The following is a 15,929-nucleotide window of genomic DNA, read 5'->3' as shown; positions in this document are numbered from 1 at the left end:
TTTCATTATTTTCTACTCCTACTGTTATTTATTTAATATGCTGTTATCCATTCCCAAAATCTCATTGAATATGCCTCATAAAGAACACTCTGCCCTACTGGGTGCTTCTGCTTACCCAACTAAAAATCCCCCAACAAAATCCGCACATGTAGATAGACCTGCACTCCGATAACCTAGGAAAAGTTTTAAAGATTTTACTGCAAAAACTTCAAACATTATAGTAAATTCTTGGAATGCTTTAAGTTCCTTGGCTGCACTAAGAGCAGACAGACGTGTGGCACCTTTTTTTTTAAATTTATTTATTTTTTGAATAGCTAGCCAGAAATGCCCAGTGGGATGCACTTTCCTGAAAGAGAATTTTATGTCTTTGTCACTCCTTAGCACCCACACTGCCACAATTACTTCAGGTTCCAAGCAATTTAAAAGAGCTAAAAAAAGGCAAAGCTTTATTTTTATTAAATTGCTAGTAAGTACTGCTATCAGTGAATATCAGCTATGCAGCCAGTCAAGCAATATATTGGATAATGTAATCTGTGTTCTTCTGGCACTGAGGAGGGTCAGATTGGCTGCTGAGCAGCCAAACCACAAAATAGTTCCCTATTCCAAAGCAAAGGAAGTGAGGGCAATTTCAGCTTCCCCCAACATTTCAGGGTGAATTTCTTTCCTGTTCTTAAGTTTGTTTTGGTAAACTCAAACAAAAGTGATCATTTATTTAGTAATTACTCACTCCTGTTTATATAAACATCACATGTTTATGTTATTCTTCCGTCTCCTAGTCCCCTGTTAGTTGCTAGAGAGAATAAAAGAAGCAAGAAAATGAAATATCTGCTCTTACAAGGTCACTGGCACTGCCCTCCTTGCACTCTGCACGTTTGGAGCTGCTCCTGCCCAGACATTACAAAGCTGCCCTGACAAACAGACTCCTTCCCTCTGGAACAGCTCATCCATGCACAGGTGAGCATCACATCAGCTCTGGGCCACGTTCTGCTGCCCAAGTCCACCAATTGTGCAAGAGAGGCACAAATAAAGAATGTTCCCATAAAAATGGGAGGCGTAAACTCAGCACAAAACCCTTCTGCACTTGGCACTGCCATGGCAGTGGCAATCAGGACATGCTTTTAATAGTCCAGGAAAACTGTCAGCCAAAGTGTACAAACACTGAGAGCGCTGCTGCAGAGCTCGTGGATGTTTCCTCACACTGTTACACATGCACATAAACAGCTTCCCACAGAGTGAGGCTGAGATGCACCAGAACAAACTCAGGATTCACACTCTGACACGGACCTGCACTGCACCACAACTGCAGCTCACAGCTCTGGGGCTCTGACGGGCTGGCAACACTCGTGGGAGGACAGCAACACACACAGCAACAGAGAGGGATGAAACAAACCCACCTTGAGCAGCTCATAGTGCTGGATCCCATTCACCCCGATGTCCGGGTCGATGGCGGACGGGACGGAGTAGCGGGAATTGATGGCCGTGTTCTCCGGGATGGAGATGTTAATGACCGTCGAGGGGAAAAGGGGGGCGTTGTCATTTATATCCTCGATCAGGAACCTGATCTTGACCAGCCTGAACACCTCGTCCGGCAGCACGGCCACCTCCACCTCGTAGAAGCAGCGGTTCTCGCTGAGGATGCCGGCGCACAGCTTCTCGCGGTCGATGCGGTTGGCGGCCGTGAAGATCTCGCCGGTGTTCTCCTCCACCCTCACCAGGGGCACGTCCCCGGTCTTGTACACCAGCTTGAACTGCAGCGGGGAGGACAGGGGCACGTCGGGGTCCAGCGTTAGGTTGAGATCCTTGAGCAGGTTGCCAATGAGGACATTCTCGGGCAGCTCCTCCCGCACGGTGTAATTCTTCTCCTGCGCGCCAGATTGGAACACGATGCAGGCCAACAGGACTGCCAGGAGGTAGGTTCCAGACAGCAAGTCCATCTCCAGAATGGCTAATGAGGGTCCGTGGAGAACGCCAGGAGGAGCTGGGAAAAAGGAAAGGAAAATCCTTTAAAAGTCACAGAATATTGTTGCTCTAGGACACGAAATGAAACAACAGGGACACTGGACTTTCTAAGGTAAAAGAGAGTTCTGACTCTAACATTTATAGATTTCTAAGGTAAATCCTTCAAAAGTAACAGAACATTGTTGCTCTAGGACAGGAAATAAAACAACACGGACACTGGACTTACTAAGGTAAAAGAGAGTTCTGACTCTAACATTTATAGATTTCTAAGGTAAATCCTTCAAAAGTAACAGAACATTGTTGCTCTAGGACAGGAAATAAAACAACACGGACACTGGACTTACTAAGGTAAAAGAGAGTTCTGACTCTAACATTTATAGATTTCCAAAAGTGACAGTGGATTGGAGGACGACAGTGCTACCTCTCCAATGACACTGGACAAACCAACAGTTTATCAATTTTCTCTTTTTCTATAAATGAATGCAAAAAATGAGCGATTCACATAAATTGCATGAGAAAGTTTGTAACAAGAATCTAAACATCAGAAGGCTTAGAAAAACTTGAAAAACCAGGGCAACAGAATATAGTGCTCCTAAAGCTCTAAGAGCTAAAGGAGCTCCTTTCCAGCTACAAAAATGTGAACCTTTTGAAAGCCTCATTAGTAAAGTCACATTTGACTCCATTCTTCTTGAATACATATAAAATGTCTTGCACCACTTTTCACTTGAAACTCTTAAATATGAGGTAAGAATTTTAGGGCTGGATAACATCAAATGAAGAAATAAGAACAGGAATCCCCTATTTCCAGCATGAGATTTTTCTTTGCTCCTTAGGAAAATGTCTTCCTTTGATCTCTCTGCCACATTGTCCTCATTTTTTTTTTAGTGTTTCCCAAGAAAAAAGTAGGCAAGAAGTTTGCAAGCTACCATCTGCTGAGAACCAGATCTTTTTATACCTCTTGCCTAGATATGGGAATAGAAGAACACTTGTCTTAATTCTCCCCCCAAGTTTTGCACTGACAAAATTATGTAATGTTTGTTAACAACAACAACAAAGAAATCTGGATATTTTTAATTCAGGAACTTAAACTGGCAAGAAAATGTTATTATCTAAATGGAGTCTGGTGAACTTCAGCCAACAATGTGTGGAAATCTGTCTAGGGAATCGCAAAAAAAAATTTTGTATAATTTTAAATTTGGTGATGCCTGTTCATAGTACTCTGAAATACCAATACCTTTAAAGGGAGGTACAAAATTGTTGGGAAAATCTGTACTTGCCAAGCTGGTTTCTGAATAACAATATATTCTTGCCTTGAGGTTGTTAACAACCTTGAGAAAGATGGAAATGGAATAAAAAGACTTACAGGTGCACACAGATATCTGTGGAGCTGCACTCAGCCTTCAGCCAAGAATTTTTAAGAGATAAATCACTCTCTTGAACTCCAGGTATAGAATATTTGCCTAATCTTTACATAATTCTGCCATTCCAGAATTTAGGATCTGCTAGGATAGCATTTCTCTAAGGTAAATGCTCAAGAGTTCCATGTAAGGTGATTTTTCTCGTAAATGAAATCTCAGGTTAGCATCTGTTTCAAATATACCTGTGCCAACACATCTACATTCTTTTTACTGTGCAGGTAAAGTGTAATTCTGTTCCCTGTCTCCTCTCATTTTACTCTCCCTGTCATAGCACAGATTGATTTACTTCTGCAGATCAAGTTGCAGTGGCTGAAGAAATTCCTGGTGCCAGTAATTGCCTCCACCTGTTAGCACTGCCTTTCAGCAGAGCCGCTGGCAGGGAATTCAGAATAAAGCCCCGAGTTTGCAGTGAAACAGGTCAGGAACAATTAATATTGCCATTCCATTCAAGCACAGGGCTGGAAGGCAGTGACAGGTACAGAACATCCCAACTCCACCTGCAGGCTGCATCCCCACTTCAGCACCATTAACTGGACAGCATTTTGTGGTTTAGGATTACACAAAAGCAGAAAACATCATTTTTGTGATTAGACATGAAATAAAAATGCTGCAAGTCCCCCCTTAGGGAAAAAGGCTTTGCTCCCTGAATAAATCAATGAAGCTGGAGGGGATTGCTGACCAGGGGATGGCATTTCAGGAATTCCCTGATTTACCACTGGAATTCAGGGGTTCACAACACCCAAAGCAGCACCAGCCAGGTGCCCAGAGTGAGCAGTGGACCAACAGCTTCTTATAAACCATTCAAACATCACATTATAAATATACAAATAAGAAAGTCTCCAGCAGCTCCTGATCATCATTATGGGAACACCATGGCAGCAGTGTGAGCCCAGTGAACGACTTGGTGATAGGCTACAAGTGATTCGTTTGACTGTTATAATTTGATTTATTAACTTAGATTTATTAACTGATGATTAATTTAATAATTTATTATATACTATAAATATATAAGGTATATATATACATATTATATACTATAATAATATAGTATATTATATATGTATATATTATTATAGTATATAGTAATATGTATATATATTATATATATATATACATATTATTATATACTATAATAATATAGTATATATACTATATTACAGTATAATACATAATGTATATTATGAGTATCTATTACGGCTATATAATAAATAATATAAATATATTTATAACATATTATTTGATTCATTAACTGCATATCTTCAAATGCGGCATCCCACTGAAGCAATTGCCCATGTACATTCAACCTACAGAGAGCCCCATTTCAGGAAAACACATCTTTGCATCCATTTTCACCAAAATAACGATATTTACATTATTTCCTATGGAAAGCACAAATAAAGATGTATGGGTTACAGAAAAAAGTTGATATTTAAATGCTGCTCTAAAAAAAAAAAATCAGAATGGCTGCATGTTCTGCGCATACTAGAAGGAAATATTTTGCCACTTCTTCCTCTCGATTACAAATTAAAATGAAAAATAACACAACAGGGTTATAAAACCCTTCAAATCCTGATGTTTATAGAATAATATTTTAAATTTACATTTCTGATGGGAGGAAATGAAAAAAGCCCAACACCAGCCATAGATATAAACCAAATTCTAACCCCCATCCTAAACTCTTCTATGGCTATACTGATGCAAGCATTACTTATAAATGATAATGATATTAAAATATTGTATAAACAGGTATATTAATCTTCCAAATAAATACATTAAGGATTTTTTTTTCAAAGCAATATTAGAATGTAAATGCAACAATCTAAAGAGTTCATCAACAATATTCCTGAATCAGTTCTGAAAGTTGAGATCATGCCAGGAGATACTTTATATTCAAAGTAAATCATAATCCTTTAACCCCAGTTTTATCTGCAGTGGAGTTTCCAGGGATTATAAAATAACAGCAGCAGGACTCAAAGAGTTTTGTGAGGAAAACTGCAGGGTGGAACTTGGCATTACATTCATATGCATACTTTTACTTTACACTTTAAACCAAGTTTGAACCACTCTATTGAAATTCTTCTTGTGTCATAGTAAAGAAAATACTTCAAAGCTTAACAAAAACCAGCATAGCACACTCATAAACCACGTTAGATAAATGCTAACATGAATTTTGTGGTGACTTTTGCTGTCACAGATTTTCCTGAGTGACTAAAGGACAAAGGCATGTAATAGACAGTGTTAGTTTAGCAGGAAAAAAAACCCAAAACTAACAATGGTTTATAATGCTTGAACATCTTACAATGCACTACTGTTTTTTTTTTTCTTTAAAAATAATTCTAGTAACGGTTTTGAACAGAATTTTGTGGTGACTTTTGCTGTCACAGATTTTCCTGAGTGACCAAAGGGTATGGACATGTAATAGACAGTGATAGTTTAGCAGGAAGAAACAACCAACAATGGTTTACAATCCTTGAACTTCTGTACAACGCACTATTTTTTTTTAATTTTTTTTTTCTTTCAAAATAATTCCAGCAGTAGTTTTGAAGGTCTATCCAGAGCTGTAGGCCTTCAAGGAGAAAAAATCCCAACGTGACACAAGTTTGCTGCTTGGATATAGAAGAGAATATCTTCAGTTGAGAGGAAAGTGCTGTTCTTCCAGAATCCTATTTATAAAGGCAGAGCTGTGCGCTGCCTGTCACTGGTGCCACAGCTCTGATGGGGATTCTATGGCAACAGCAACGCTCAGAACAGAGCAGGAGCCACTTCCCAGGCATTTCTGGAACCACAGAGCTCCAGCCTGGAGCAAACACCAAGAACAGAAGGCTGAGCAGGGCAGCCCCAGCCTAAAGGACCTTTCATGGGTTCCAGCACTCACTCTCACTTTTAAGGAGGTTAGGCAAAAAATATATATATATAAATTAAGAACAAATCAAATTGTTTAACAGAAGGTAACACAGAGCTTGCCAAGCCATTTTCCCAGCTTTCAAGAGAATGCATTGCTGTCTGTGCTGCTGACTTCCCAGCTAGGGAGGCAAATGGCCCAGATGGACAAGATGGAGGGGAGGAGGGGAAAAAGAAGTTTCAACTTGCTTTTCTTCATCTGGCTGTCTGTGCACTCAAATATACCTGCTTTTTTTGTCCAATACACCAAATATTAATGGTGTCGCTTAAATATTAGCACTGTTCATTATCCTCTTCATTTAGCAGCTGTCAAATCATACCTTGAAAAGTGGAGAGAGTATAAAAGCTGTAACCACATAATGGAGCAGGATGTGGAGGTAGAATCTAAATCTGTTCTTTAAACACAAGGCTCCATCTGGTCCCACCTGAGCCTTTACCTTATTACAGAACTTGTTATTTCTTCCTTAAGAGGATCTCAGAAAAGTTGTAAAGGGAGTAGAAGAGTTCAGGTGTTCACATTAGAAACACAACTCCATTTCTTGATGCTTGGATCCAGATTTGAATTCGAGTAGAACAAACACTCTGTGGTGATGTTTTGTAACTACCATATCAAATTCAAAGAAAAATGCATCATATTTTTCATTAGTAATGTTGAAGTCCAAAGCTACATCAATACCCAATTATTAAAATCATAGTAGAGAAGAAATCCTAAAAATATCACTCCCATTCTTATCTTTATATTCCTGAACCTATTTTAATTACTTGGGACAAATTTACCCAGCACACCACACTTTTTCAATATCATATCCTTTTCATTTGCTGCTAATCCACCCTGGGCTCCTTACACAGGAGCATTTAAATCCCTGTATTAAAGTGGTGTTGCTCAGAGCAAGAGATGCCCATGCCACAGTTCCAGCTGCCACTCAACCCCACCATTTTTGGGTTATCTCACTGATTTACAGCGGTTTTAATTCTTCCACTCCACTGGGGCTCCCTCAAAGTGTCCCTGACAATTGGGCAGCCCTGCACAGCTTTGGGTCCTTGGGCCATGCTGATGAGGATTTCAGCTTTACCCCAAAAAAGGAACTTTTTGGTGCTGTCAGTTTTTAGTGTTTGTGGTGGTTTTGGGTGCCATAATCCCATCATCTCAATTTTTGGCTGCACACAGCCAGGCCTACCCTTTGCCACCACAGCCCAGGGAATATTTAAGGAACTGGCTGGGTTTTATGGGACTGGTTTTTAAAATGGTGCAGAACTTAAAGGTTTTGATGACAATAACTGGTATTTTACAGGTTTTGAAGACAATAATACCACAAAGCTGCTGCCTGACAAAAATCCCCCTCATTTTTTTAAGGCACAAATGCCACCAACTAGGCTGAACCCACTCTCCACAGTGTTCCAAACATAAATTATTTGCAGCCATCAATATTTGTCCACAGGACCCACTCCCTACACAGGATATTTCATTATCATACTCAAAGAAAAAGACCTACCTCAAAGAGAAACAGACAATTTGTTGTATTATCAGGCCTTTCAAATTCATTCCCTCATATGATTTTACTCTAAATCCACTGAGGGGCTGATTCATTCTTTGATCTATTTTTTATGAGTGTGATGGTATTGACTTCAAGGAGGTTTCTTTAATTTGATTTTTCTTTGGTGATGAACAAAATGAAACTGGAAATTCTTATCACCAGGAGAAAACATCACCCACACCCATTTAAGTCAACAAAAGAATTAAGTGAGAGGCACAGCTTACTTATAGTTGAGTGCTCTCCTGATTCTATTTAAAAATAGAATAATGTTTGCTATTTTTATTATTTTTTTCCATCACAAGAGGTAAGAAATGCTCTTCACTTGAGGAAATAAAATGTTAATGACCAAAACACAGGTTCTTCAAGCCACATGAAGAAGCAGCCAAGGTGTGGAAAACAAGCAACTGATAAATTCCTAGATAGAATTCTTTATTCCTGATACTAATCTGCAACTAATAGGAAGAGTGTTGATTAAAACTTGTATCAAAATGCTGCAAACAGTGAGCAGAATTATAAATACACAACAGGCAGTGAGCATGCTGAACAAATTAAACTCAATCACATTGATATATGGCATAAGGGGTAATTTATTTTAATTGTTGCAAATTAATCCCTTTAAAGCTGAAGTCCCTTTTTTACTAGAAGAGTGAGTACAGTCCACATTTGGGAAAATGCATCTAGCAGCCACCCAGGAAATACTTTAAAAATATCCTGTAACTCATTTTAGAGACCTGTGAGAATATTCAGTGTCAAATTTATTTATATCCCAGTGACACCAGGAAATGGCCCTGCTTTTAGCAGTGGAACATTTTTGCATTGGAGCTGCATAAAAGCTAAAGGTTGAGAACAGAAACCTTGGGGGAAAAGGTGACCATTTCCCTGATGGCTATTTTCTTTTTCTTAGAAAGAAATAATGGGATGCCTGAAAAAATAGGGAAAAAAAAGTAAAAAACACCTAAATAATCAAACCAAACTCAACACCAAAGCCCCTGCAAAGCTGCAGCCCATTACAACTCCAAAGGGAACACAACACTGCTCTGCAAATTCAAATATATACTCACTATAACTCAATGGCTGACTTCTCAAAACATTACAAAAAATCAAGTTGTTAATGGTATGATTCATAATGTCATTTTCTTTGCATTCTATTTGTGTGTTTGCACTACATGAATACATTTTACCAATCAAGTGGAAATTGCTCTGGTTTTGGTACTTGAAAATCTGTTCATGCCTCAAATCTGAAAATTAAATCTCTGCTAAAACAAACCAAAGGAAAATCACCTATGAGCAGTGGCAGGAGAAGATGGGACCACAACAAGAAACTGTGTGAAACCCCATGTGTGGCTGTTGGGTGCACTCCAAAGTAAAACACATTTTGATTTGTTGGGAAATGGAAGTCAATCTGATTTCAGTCATTTGTGTCACATCCTCTGCAATGGCAATTGTCAAGATCACCTGTTTCATACATAATGCATTTTGCTTCACTGCCAGCGAGCAATTTTCATTTCTCCCTGGTAAAATCCACATTTCAGTGTCTGCAGAGCAGTCCCAGTGCCTGTGAATCAGGGCAGGGATGCTGCTCTATTGTGAATATTGTGTGTTATTGTCCTGCTTGCTCCAAACACAATCCTGCCACACACATTCCATGGATTCCAGAGGAGCAGGAATCAATCACCTCCTTCCAACCCCTCCAGTTCCACACACAGAGCTGAGCAAACCACAGAAATTTACTCCTCATTTAGCCACTTGTGACAGCAGAGAGCACTGCTCCCAAAATCTCTAAAAAGAAACAAAGAACCTAAATATATTGCTATTTTACTTGAAACAAAAGACATGACTTAAAAGGAAAAAAAATTATTTATATTCTCTTATTCATGTAAAGTCAGGATATCTGGAATTTTGCACCCAGTTCCTAAAGGAGAAAAAAAGTTCTTCTGGGTGCCAAAATACACATATTGGACTCCAAAAGGATAAACTTTGCTATTTTCATCAGTTTCTCTTTGCCTTAGCAGAATACATAAAGAAAGAAAAAAATCAGGTTTTTTCTCCAGTAGCAGCATTGCTGCTCATTTTCATATGGGATTTTTTGTTCCTCTTAAAGATATCTTGAATACAAATTAGGATCAAACTACAAAGGTTCTAGTCAAGAGTATAAAATACCAAACACATCACAAATTTCATATTCTATACCTTACATCCATCTCACCAATTAACAGCCCCAGTCATCACCTCTGCCCAAAGTGGTCACATATGGATCCCATACATGAGAAAACATCTTTATAAATCATTCACTCAACTCTGGAGCCTCCAAGAGTGCCATGAGCTTGAGAACTAATTGCAGATCTTGGAAGGAATTTTCTCATCATTTATGGATGGCCCTGAGCAGGGAAGCAATCACCACAATTTTCAGCAAACTTGGCCTATCTAAACACAGCACATGAATAAAACATGGCAGTGGGGAAAAAATAACTCCTAAGAGAAGGTGATGGGAGAGGAAGGCTTTTCCAAGGACAGAGCGATATCAGAGTTTGGGTTTTAGATCAGGTTTTGGGTTTTAGATCAGGTTTTGGGTTATATCCGGGTTCAAACCAAAAGCAGATGATGCCAAAAGCCTCTCCCCTTCCTGCTCTGCTTCTCCCCTGTCATAGTAAGGGGATTCTCACTCTTTCCATGACCATCAGGCAACTCCCAGGAAAAAAAACTTTAATTTTTAGTTCCATGAGCACAAAGACAAATCATCATCTTTAGCCATGGAAGCCTTGTGATGGGAATTGCTGCCTGCCAGGGGCAGCTCCTCAGCTGGAGGCCTACTAACAAAATAACAACAAGTATTTCTTCAAATAGCAAAAATACTTCTTTAATTTTATCGTTTATTCACAAAAAATTGAAGTCCTTTACTCTGTTATCTCAAAACCCAAACTGACCGGAATCATTCTGATGTTCTGCTGAAACACTCCCCATGCTGACAGATCCCCAAACTCTGCAGAAATGGCAAACACGTGGATTGCTTCCCAAAGGAAATCCTGTGCCACAGAGAACCCTACACTGAAGTGATTCTGCAAAGGGGATTGAAAATGAAATCATCCCATGGAGATGATGGAGCAGAGCTGTTCTGATTTAGGAGAAAGTAGTCAAAAACTTAAAACCAGTCAAACTACTTTTACAAAAAGTACTCAGCAAGAAGAGTCACAAAATGGGATAAAACAGAATTATAAGGGTACTTTAAAATGTGTTACAGCAATTTGATGTTCAGGGCCTGATTCTTTAAATTCTGTTTTACCTTTATAGTAAATATGGTTTAACAGGTGGAGGTTCTGGTCAACAAATTGATTCAAAGCCCACTGAAACCACTGGAGTCTTCTCCATGTTTTACAAAGTTTGCTGGAACTGTAACTCTGGAAATAAAATTCCTTAACTTAAGCAAAAAGTTCAGTTGCCAGCGCACCTCAACAACAGACCTTCATTAAATATTTGCATAGACTGTTATGTGTCAGCATTAAATGCTTAATTTTAGATTGTACCACAAAGGTCAGGCCATGCTCTGGAAGCCTGTCATGGTAAAGCTTAACAAGCCCAGAAAATCTGATTTTTAACATTTTGCCCTGAGACAAAGTTCACAAAGACACTGCAGCTCCTTCATAAACTGTACTCAAATTACAGGAACTTTTTTTTTTTTTTTGCATTTCTTTCCTGCCTCCTCACTAAATCCTGCCAACAACTAAGCTTCTGCAAGGTGGACAAAACATTTCTGGCTGGAAATCTGCATTTCCATTGATTTGGTGAGGCCAAGTCACTGCCAATGACCTCCAGACACAAGTGATGTGCACAGACTCAGGCTTGTAACGGAGAACAGAGAAGTGTGGAATATTTGGGATGCTATTTCCCACCCATTATCCTTCTTCTGACACAGGATAAACAGCTTCCAAAGGTATAACCAATAATGAGAGCAGTGAATGCATCTGAATGTCAGAGTCCTGGAGGTCACCATGCTCATGGAAAAACTTTTAAAAACCCTCCTGAAGCACATTTTGCCACCCAATACCAGGGGCCCTTGATGCATTCTATCATCACTGGTACACTATGCAGAACACTTTTTAAGAAAATCACATTTTAGTTCTTGAAAGAAAAATTGCATGAGGAGAAACAAAGTAGAGTGAACGAAGATTAAAGTTTCAAATAGATATATGTCCTTCTGCCTCTCTTTTGTGTAAAAGCCATGCTCCTACTCCACAAACCCAAGTGAAAAATCTAATTTTGCTATAAATGGAGTGACTTCTCCACTTGATAGCAGCTTATGATTTAGCTGTAAGTCAGAAAAGGGTACTAAAAATACCACAAAACACAAACTGGTCTATTAGCTGAAAAAATTTCAACAGAGAGAATTTTTTAATAATGTGATGTTTTACAAAATCTTATATTGCTTGTAAGTTTCATCATGCTTCACATTTGCTTACTTTTCCTGTTTCAAGGAACTAAAAACGACCAAAGAGATATTGGTTCTTTCTGGAAATTAAACATTTGTATAATGGTTGCAATAGAAATGTCATGTAAATACAATTGATAGACTGCTCCTTCACATCAGCTAATTATGCCCCCAAATCCAAGACCTGCCAAGAAAATTGGTGTTTTCCTTTCTATGCAGGGGTTGTTTTGAATCTCTTAAACAAGATCAACACAAGTGACACAAGGACATAATTATGTGTTGTCTCACAAGATGGAAGAACAACAGTGACAAGATTAACTGCTCCATCAATTACTGGTGTGAGGAGCAGAAATATTGATTTGTGATTAAATGAATAGAGAAAATAATAACATTTCAAATCTTTAACGTCTGATGATGTGTCAGCCAGAAGTCCTGCTGATTTCCAGTAAAATAAAAGCTCAGAACTTAGAAAAGTCAAACCCTGTGTAGAAAAGGAAATTTGCTGTTCTGTTACTAAGATCTGTTAGGATCCCAATTGAGTGGAATATAAGATAACTATTGAATGCACCACAGCAAAATTGCCTAAGACAAGATTCTATTTGGGTATAGAAAGAAGTGTTAAAATTTTGTAGTGCTGAAAAGCAGAGTATCAATTCCTACTGACACTCCATGGTGCTGGTCCCATATGCACTGTAAAATATTATAAAATATATTGATTTTTTTCAAATATACCAGTACACAAAGAGTACCCTAAAGCTTGCAGATCTATTTTCCTAATAAAATTCTGCTGTGTTTCATGCGATGCAGTACATCACACCTATTTTCTGATACCCAGGCATGATGAATTCCTATAGGCAGTCTGACATCTCACCGTGCTATTCCTCTGTGCATCAGTAATTTGTTCCCTGCTTCTGCTACAAGCTGTAGTGACAGGAATTGGTGTGTGAGTGTGTATGTGCCACACATCACAGATTTTTTGTCTCTTTCTGGCAGGGTTTGAGGAGGCACTTTATTTCTCGGTGCAGTGTGGATGGATGCTGCACTGCCTTCAATGGAGAATGGCTCTCTGTAACCTGGGGGATCCTGCCAAGTCTGCTGCCTTTGAAATCAATTCAAGAGATTCATGCTCAGACTTGGCTGGAGTAAGGAGGAATACACTTTTCTGATCAAACCACAAAACAACAAGTTCTTATAATTCCTCTTCTATTGGGATGCAATGTTTTCTTGGAAGCAAAAAAAAATAGACATTTTCTTGGAACACACCAAATTCTGCCATATATGTGTTCTACTCAGAGTAAAGGACACAAATATGAGGTTGTAACATCTTTCCTGTCCTAGAAAAATGACCAATTACCTGAATCAATTGTTTTAATTAGTATGATTTCAGGAGAAAACAAAACCTGTAATTACACAAGCCACACAAAGCCCTTTCCTGTACAATTAGAAATCACTGCAATGGAGCTGCCTCTTGTTTGTTCATTTATCTGGTGTAGAACAGAGACATTAGGGGAATTCAGCTGAAAAATGTGTGCAAGATAAATTTCCAAGCAGAATGACCACATCAGAGTTGTGTGGAATGCAGATTATGCTCATCCCTGGGCTCAGCCACATCCCTCTCACATGGTCTCTGCAGAACAGCAGAAATCTGCACCCCTCCTGATCACTAACATTCTACAGTTCTACCAATGGTAAATAAAATGATCTCTGCAATCCCAGCCATCTCATTAGTTTTGCATTTGACCTGAAATAAAGAAGCTCAATAATTGTATTGAAATCATTCTGTGGTTAATCAATCACTTTAGCCATTCAATTCAACAGCAAAACTATGTTAATGAAGGCTTGTTGTTGAAACTATTTCATTGCACATCAAATAAATAAAACAGATACTTTTATTTAAGTTCAATATCCAAAGCTCAAACTGAGTTATCACCACACATCCAGTGACACTAACAAGTCACAGAACAACAAATGAAAACCTCAAAATTGCTGAAAAACACAGTTTAAGGTGGTTTGTACCAGCACAGGGCTCAGATGGCAGCACTGAGAGGCCACAGGTCTTGTCCAGCCTTCCAGCACTCCAAACCACACCAAAACAACAACAAAAAAACCCCAGGGAGGTCTGGCTTTGCTTGTTGCTCTAATTCTTCTTTTCTCTAGGTCAGATTGAGAACAACCAACTCCTGGATGATCAGTGTTATATTTGCCCTTCAGAAACTACAAATACTGATCCTTTTCGTGTTTCTGGGGATAACACACCAAACCATCAGGCTGCTAAAACAAATGCTGTGCTATATTGCACTTGTCAGCTTTTACCTTCCCTCAAAGGAACTCAGAGCTTATGATTTAGTGAATATACAGGCCAGCATCCCATCTTTAGTGGGAAACTTTGATCTTTTGTCTAAATACTGTCTGCAAGACAAGAACAAAATCATTGTGTGCTGAGTTTTGGGCAGGTTACAGCACCTGCAGACTTCCACCTGTTTGGAACTTGGCATTGGAGAGTTGAAATGCCTCAGCCTCTATCAGAAATTAAAGAATCATTTTTATTGACTCATTTTTCAGGCGGTGTTGCTGCAAATTGCCTGCAGAAGGCTTCATGAGGATGTTTTAGCAAGCAGGCCACCTAGTGCCTGACAATAACAAGTACTCAGAAAGACCTGAATGCTCACAAGGAGTAACACCACTCACTCACCTGGACAGCAAAACCGTGCTGCCCAGCTAAACCTCTGCAAAAATAACAGAAAATCCCCCCTTGCCCCCAGGCAGAATTGGGACAGCTTCCTTCTGCAATTTTCAATGTGGAATAGATACACATCTTTGTCGTTATTTTCTCTAAGAATTCATTTTGTAGATAATCTAGCTACTTATGAGATTTCAATTATTGAAGCCCCTTGCTGAAAAAATAAATACTAGTATTTTTTTTTATGAGAAGCTTCTGCCCAGGCTCTCCAAGGAATGGGCTCAGCCCCGAGGCTGCCAGAGCTCCAGGAGCCTTTGGATGCTCCACTCCCAGGAATGCACAGGCTGGGATTGCTGATTGTGCAATCCAAGGAGCTGGACTCAATAATCCTCGTGGGTCCCTTCCCACTCAGCTTATTCTGTCATTCTATGGCTTCCCATTATTCTCCAACACATGTAATTTCTAATTTAATAGAGCAAAATTAAGAATAATGTCATATTTTAATAGCATGAATGGCACATGTGGTAGTACTGCTGAAAGAGTCATTTCCTCCTAATTCATTTGTGTCAGTATTTCAGAATCCAATTCGGTGTCTTTTAAGATTGTTGGCTAAGTTTCTATAAACATCAAGAGATATAGTGCCTATTAAGCTTTCTGTTTCATCTTGGCGATATACTGCTCCTCTCTACACTGGAATGAAAATTCAATAATCTCAAGAAGCAGGCAATAGTCCCTCAAAGTAAAAAAGACTGCTTCTTTCTTTACTGAAACTTAAATTACCCTCAGTGCCTTCCCCAGAATAGAGAGATTTTAGGCCCATGGAAAGGCTGTGCTCAAAGGTATCAGAAGATATTGGATATATTTTCTTACTCACATTCTACAGACTAATTTTCAAATATCCTTATTTGACATGTGCCCATGAAAGTAAGTCAGATCACAAATAGTTTAATCAGGATCAGTGGTTTGGTCCCCCTGAAATTCGGTGCAATTTGGGCTCCCCCAGGACTGGGAAA

At 39.0% G+C, this 15,929-nt stretch overlaps 1 protein-coding gene across 4 annotated transcripts in view; it reads right to left on the bottom strand.

Moving 5' to 3' along the window:
- PCDH11X (protocadherin 11 X-linked) overlaps positions 1-15,929 on the bottom strand; it is a 433,408-nt gene that overhangs the window by 386,042 nt on the left and 31,437 nt on the right. For all 4 annotated transcript variants that reach the window (XM_014272407.3, XM_014272408.3, XM_005494576.3 and 1 more), the window contains exon 2: positions 1,395-1,978. In XM_014272407.3, coding sequence (XP_014127882.2) covers positions 1,395-1,934 — 540 coding nt within the window. In that variant the 5' untranslated portion in view covers positions 1,935-1,978. The remainder of the gene's footprint in view (positions 1-1,394; positions 1,979-15,929) is intronic.

Source organism: Zonotrichia albicollis, chromosome 14, assembly GCF_047830755.1.
Source record: "Zonotrichia albicollis isolate bZonAlb1 chromosome 14, bZonAlb1.hap1, whole genome shotgun sequence".
Taxonomy (NCBI): Eukaryota; Metazoa; Chordata; class Aves; order Passeriformes; family Passerellidae; genus Zonotrichia; species Zonotrichia albicollis.
Note: the sequence above shows the minus strand (reverse complement) of the source record. Positions and strands in the feature narration are given on the sequence as shown.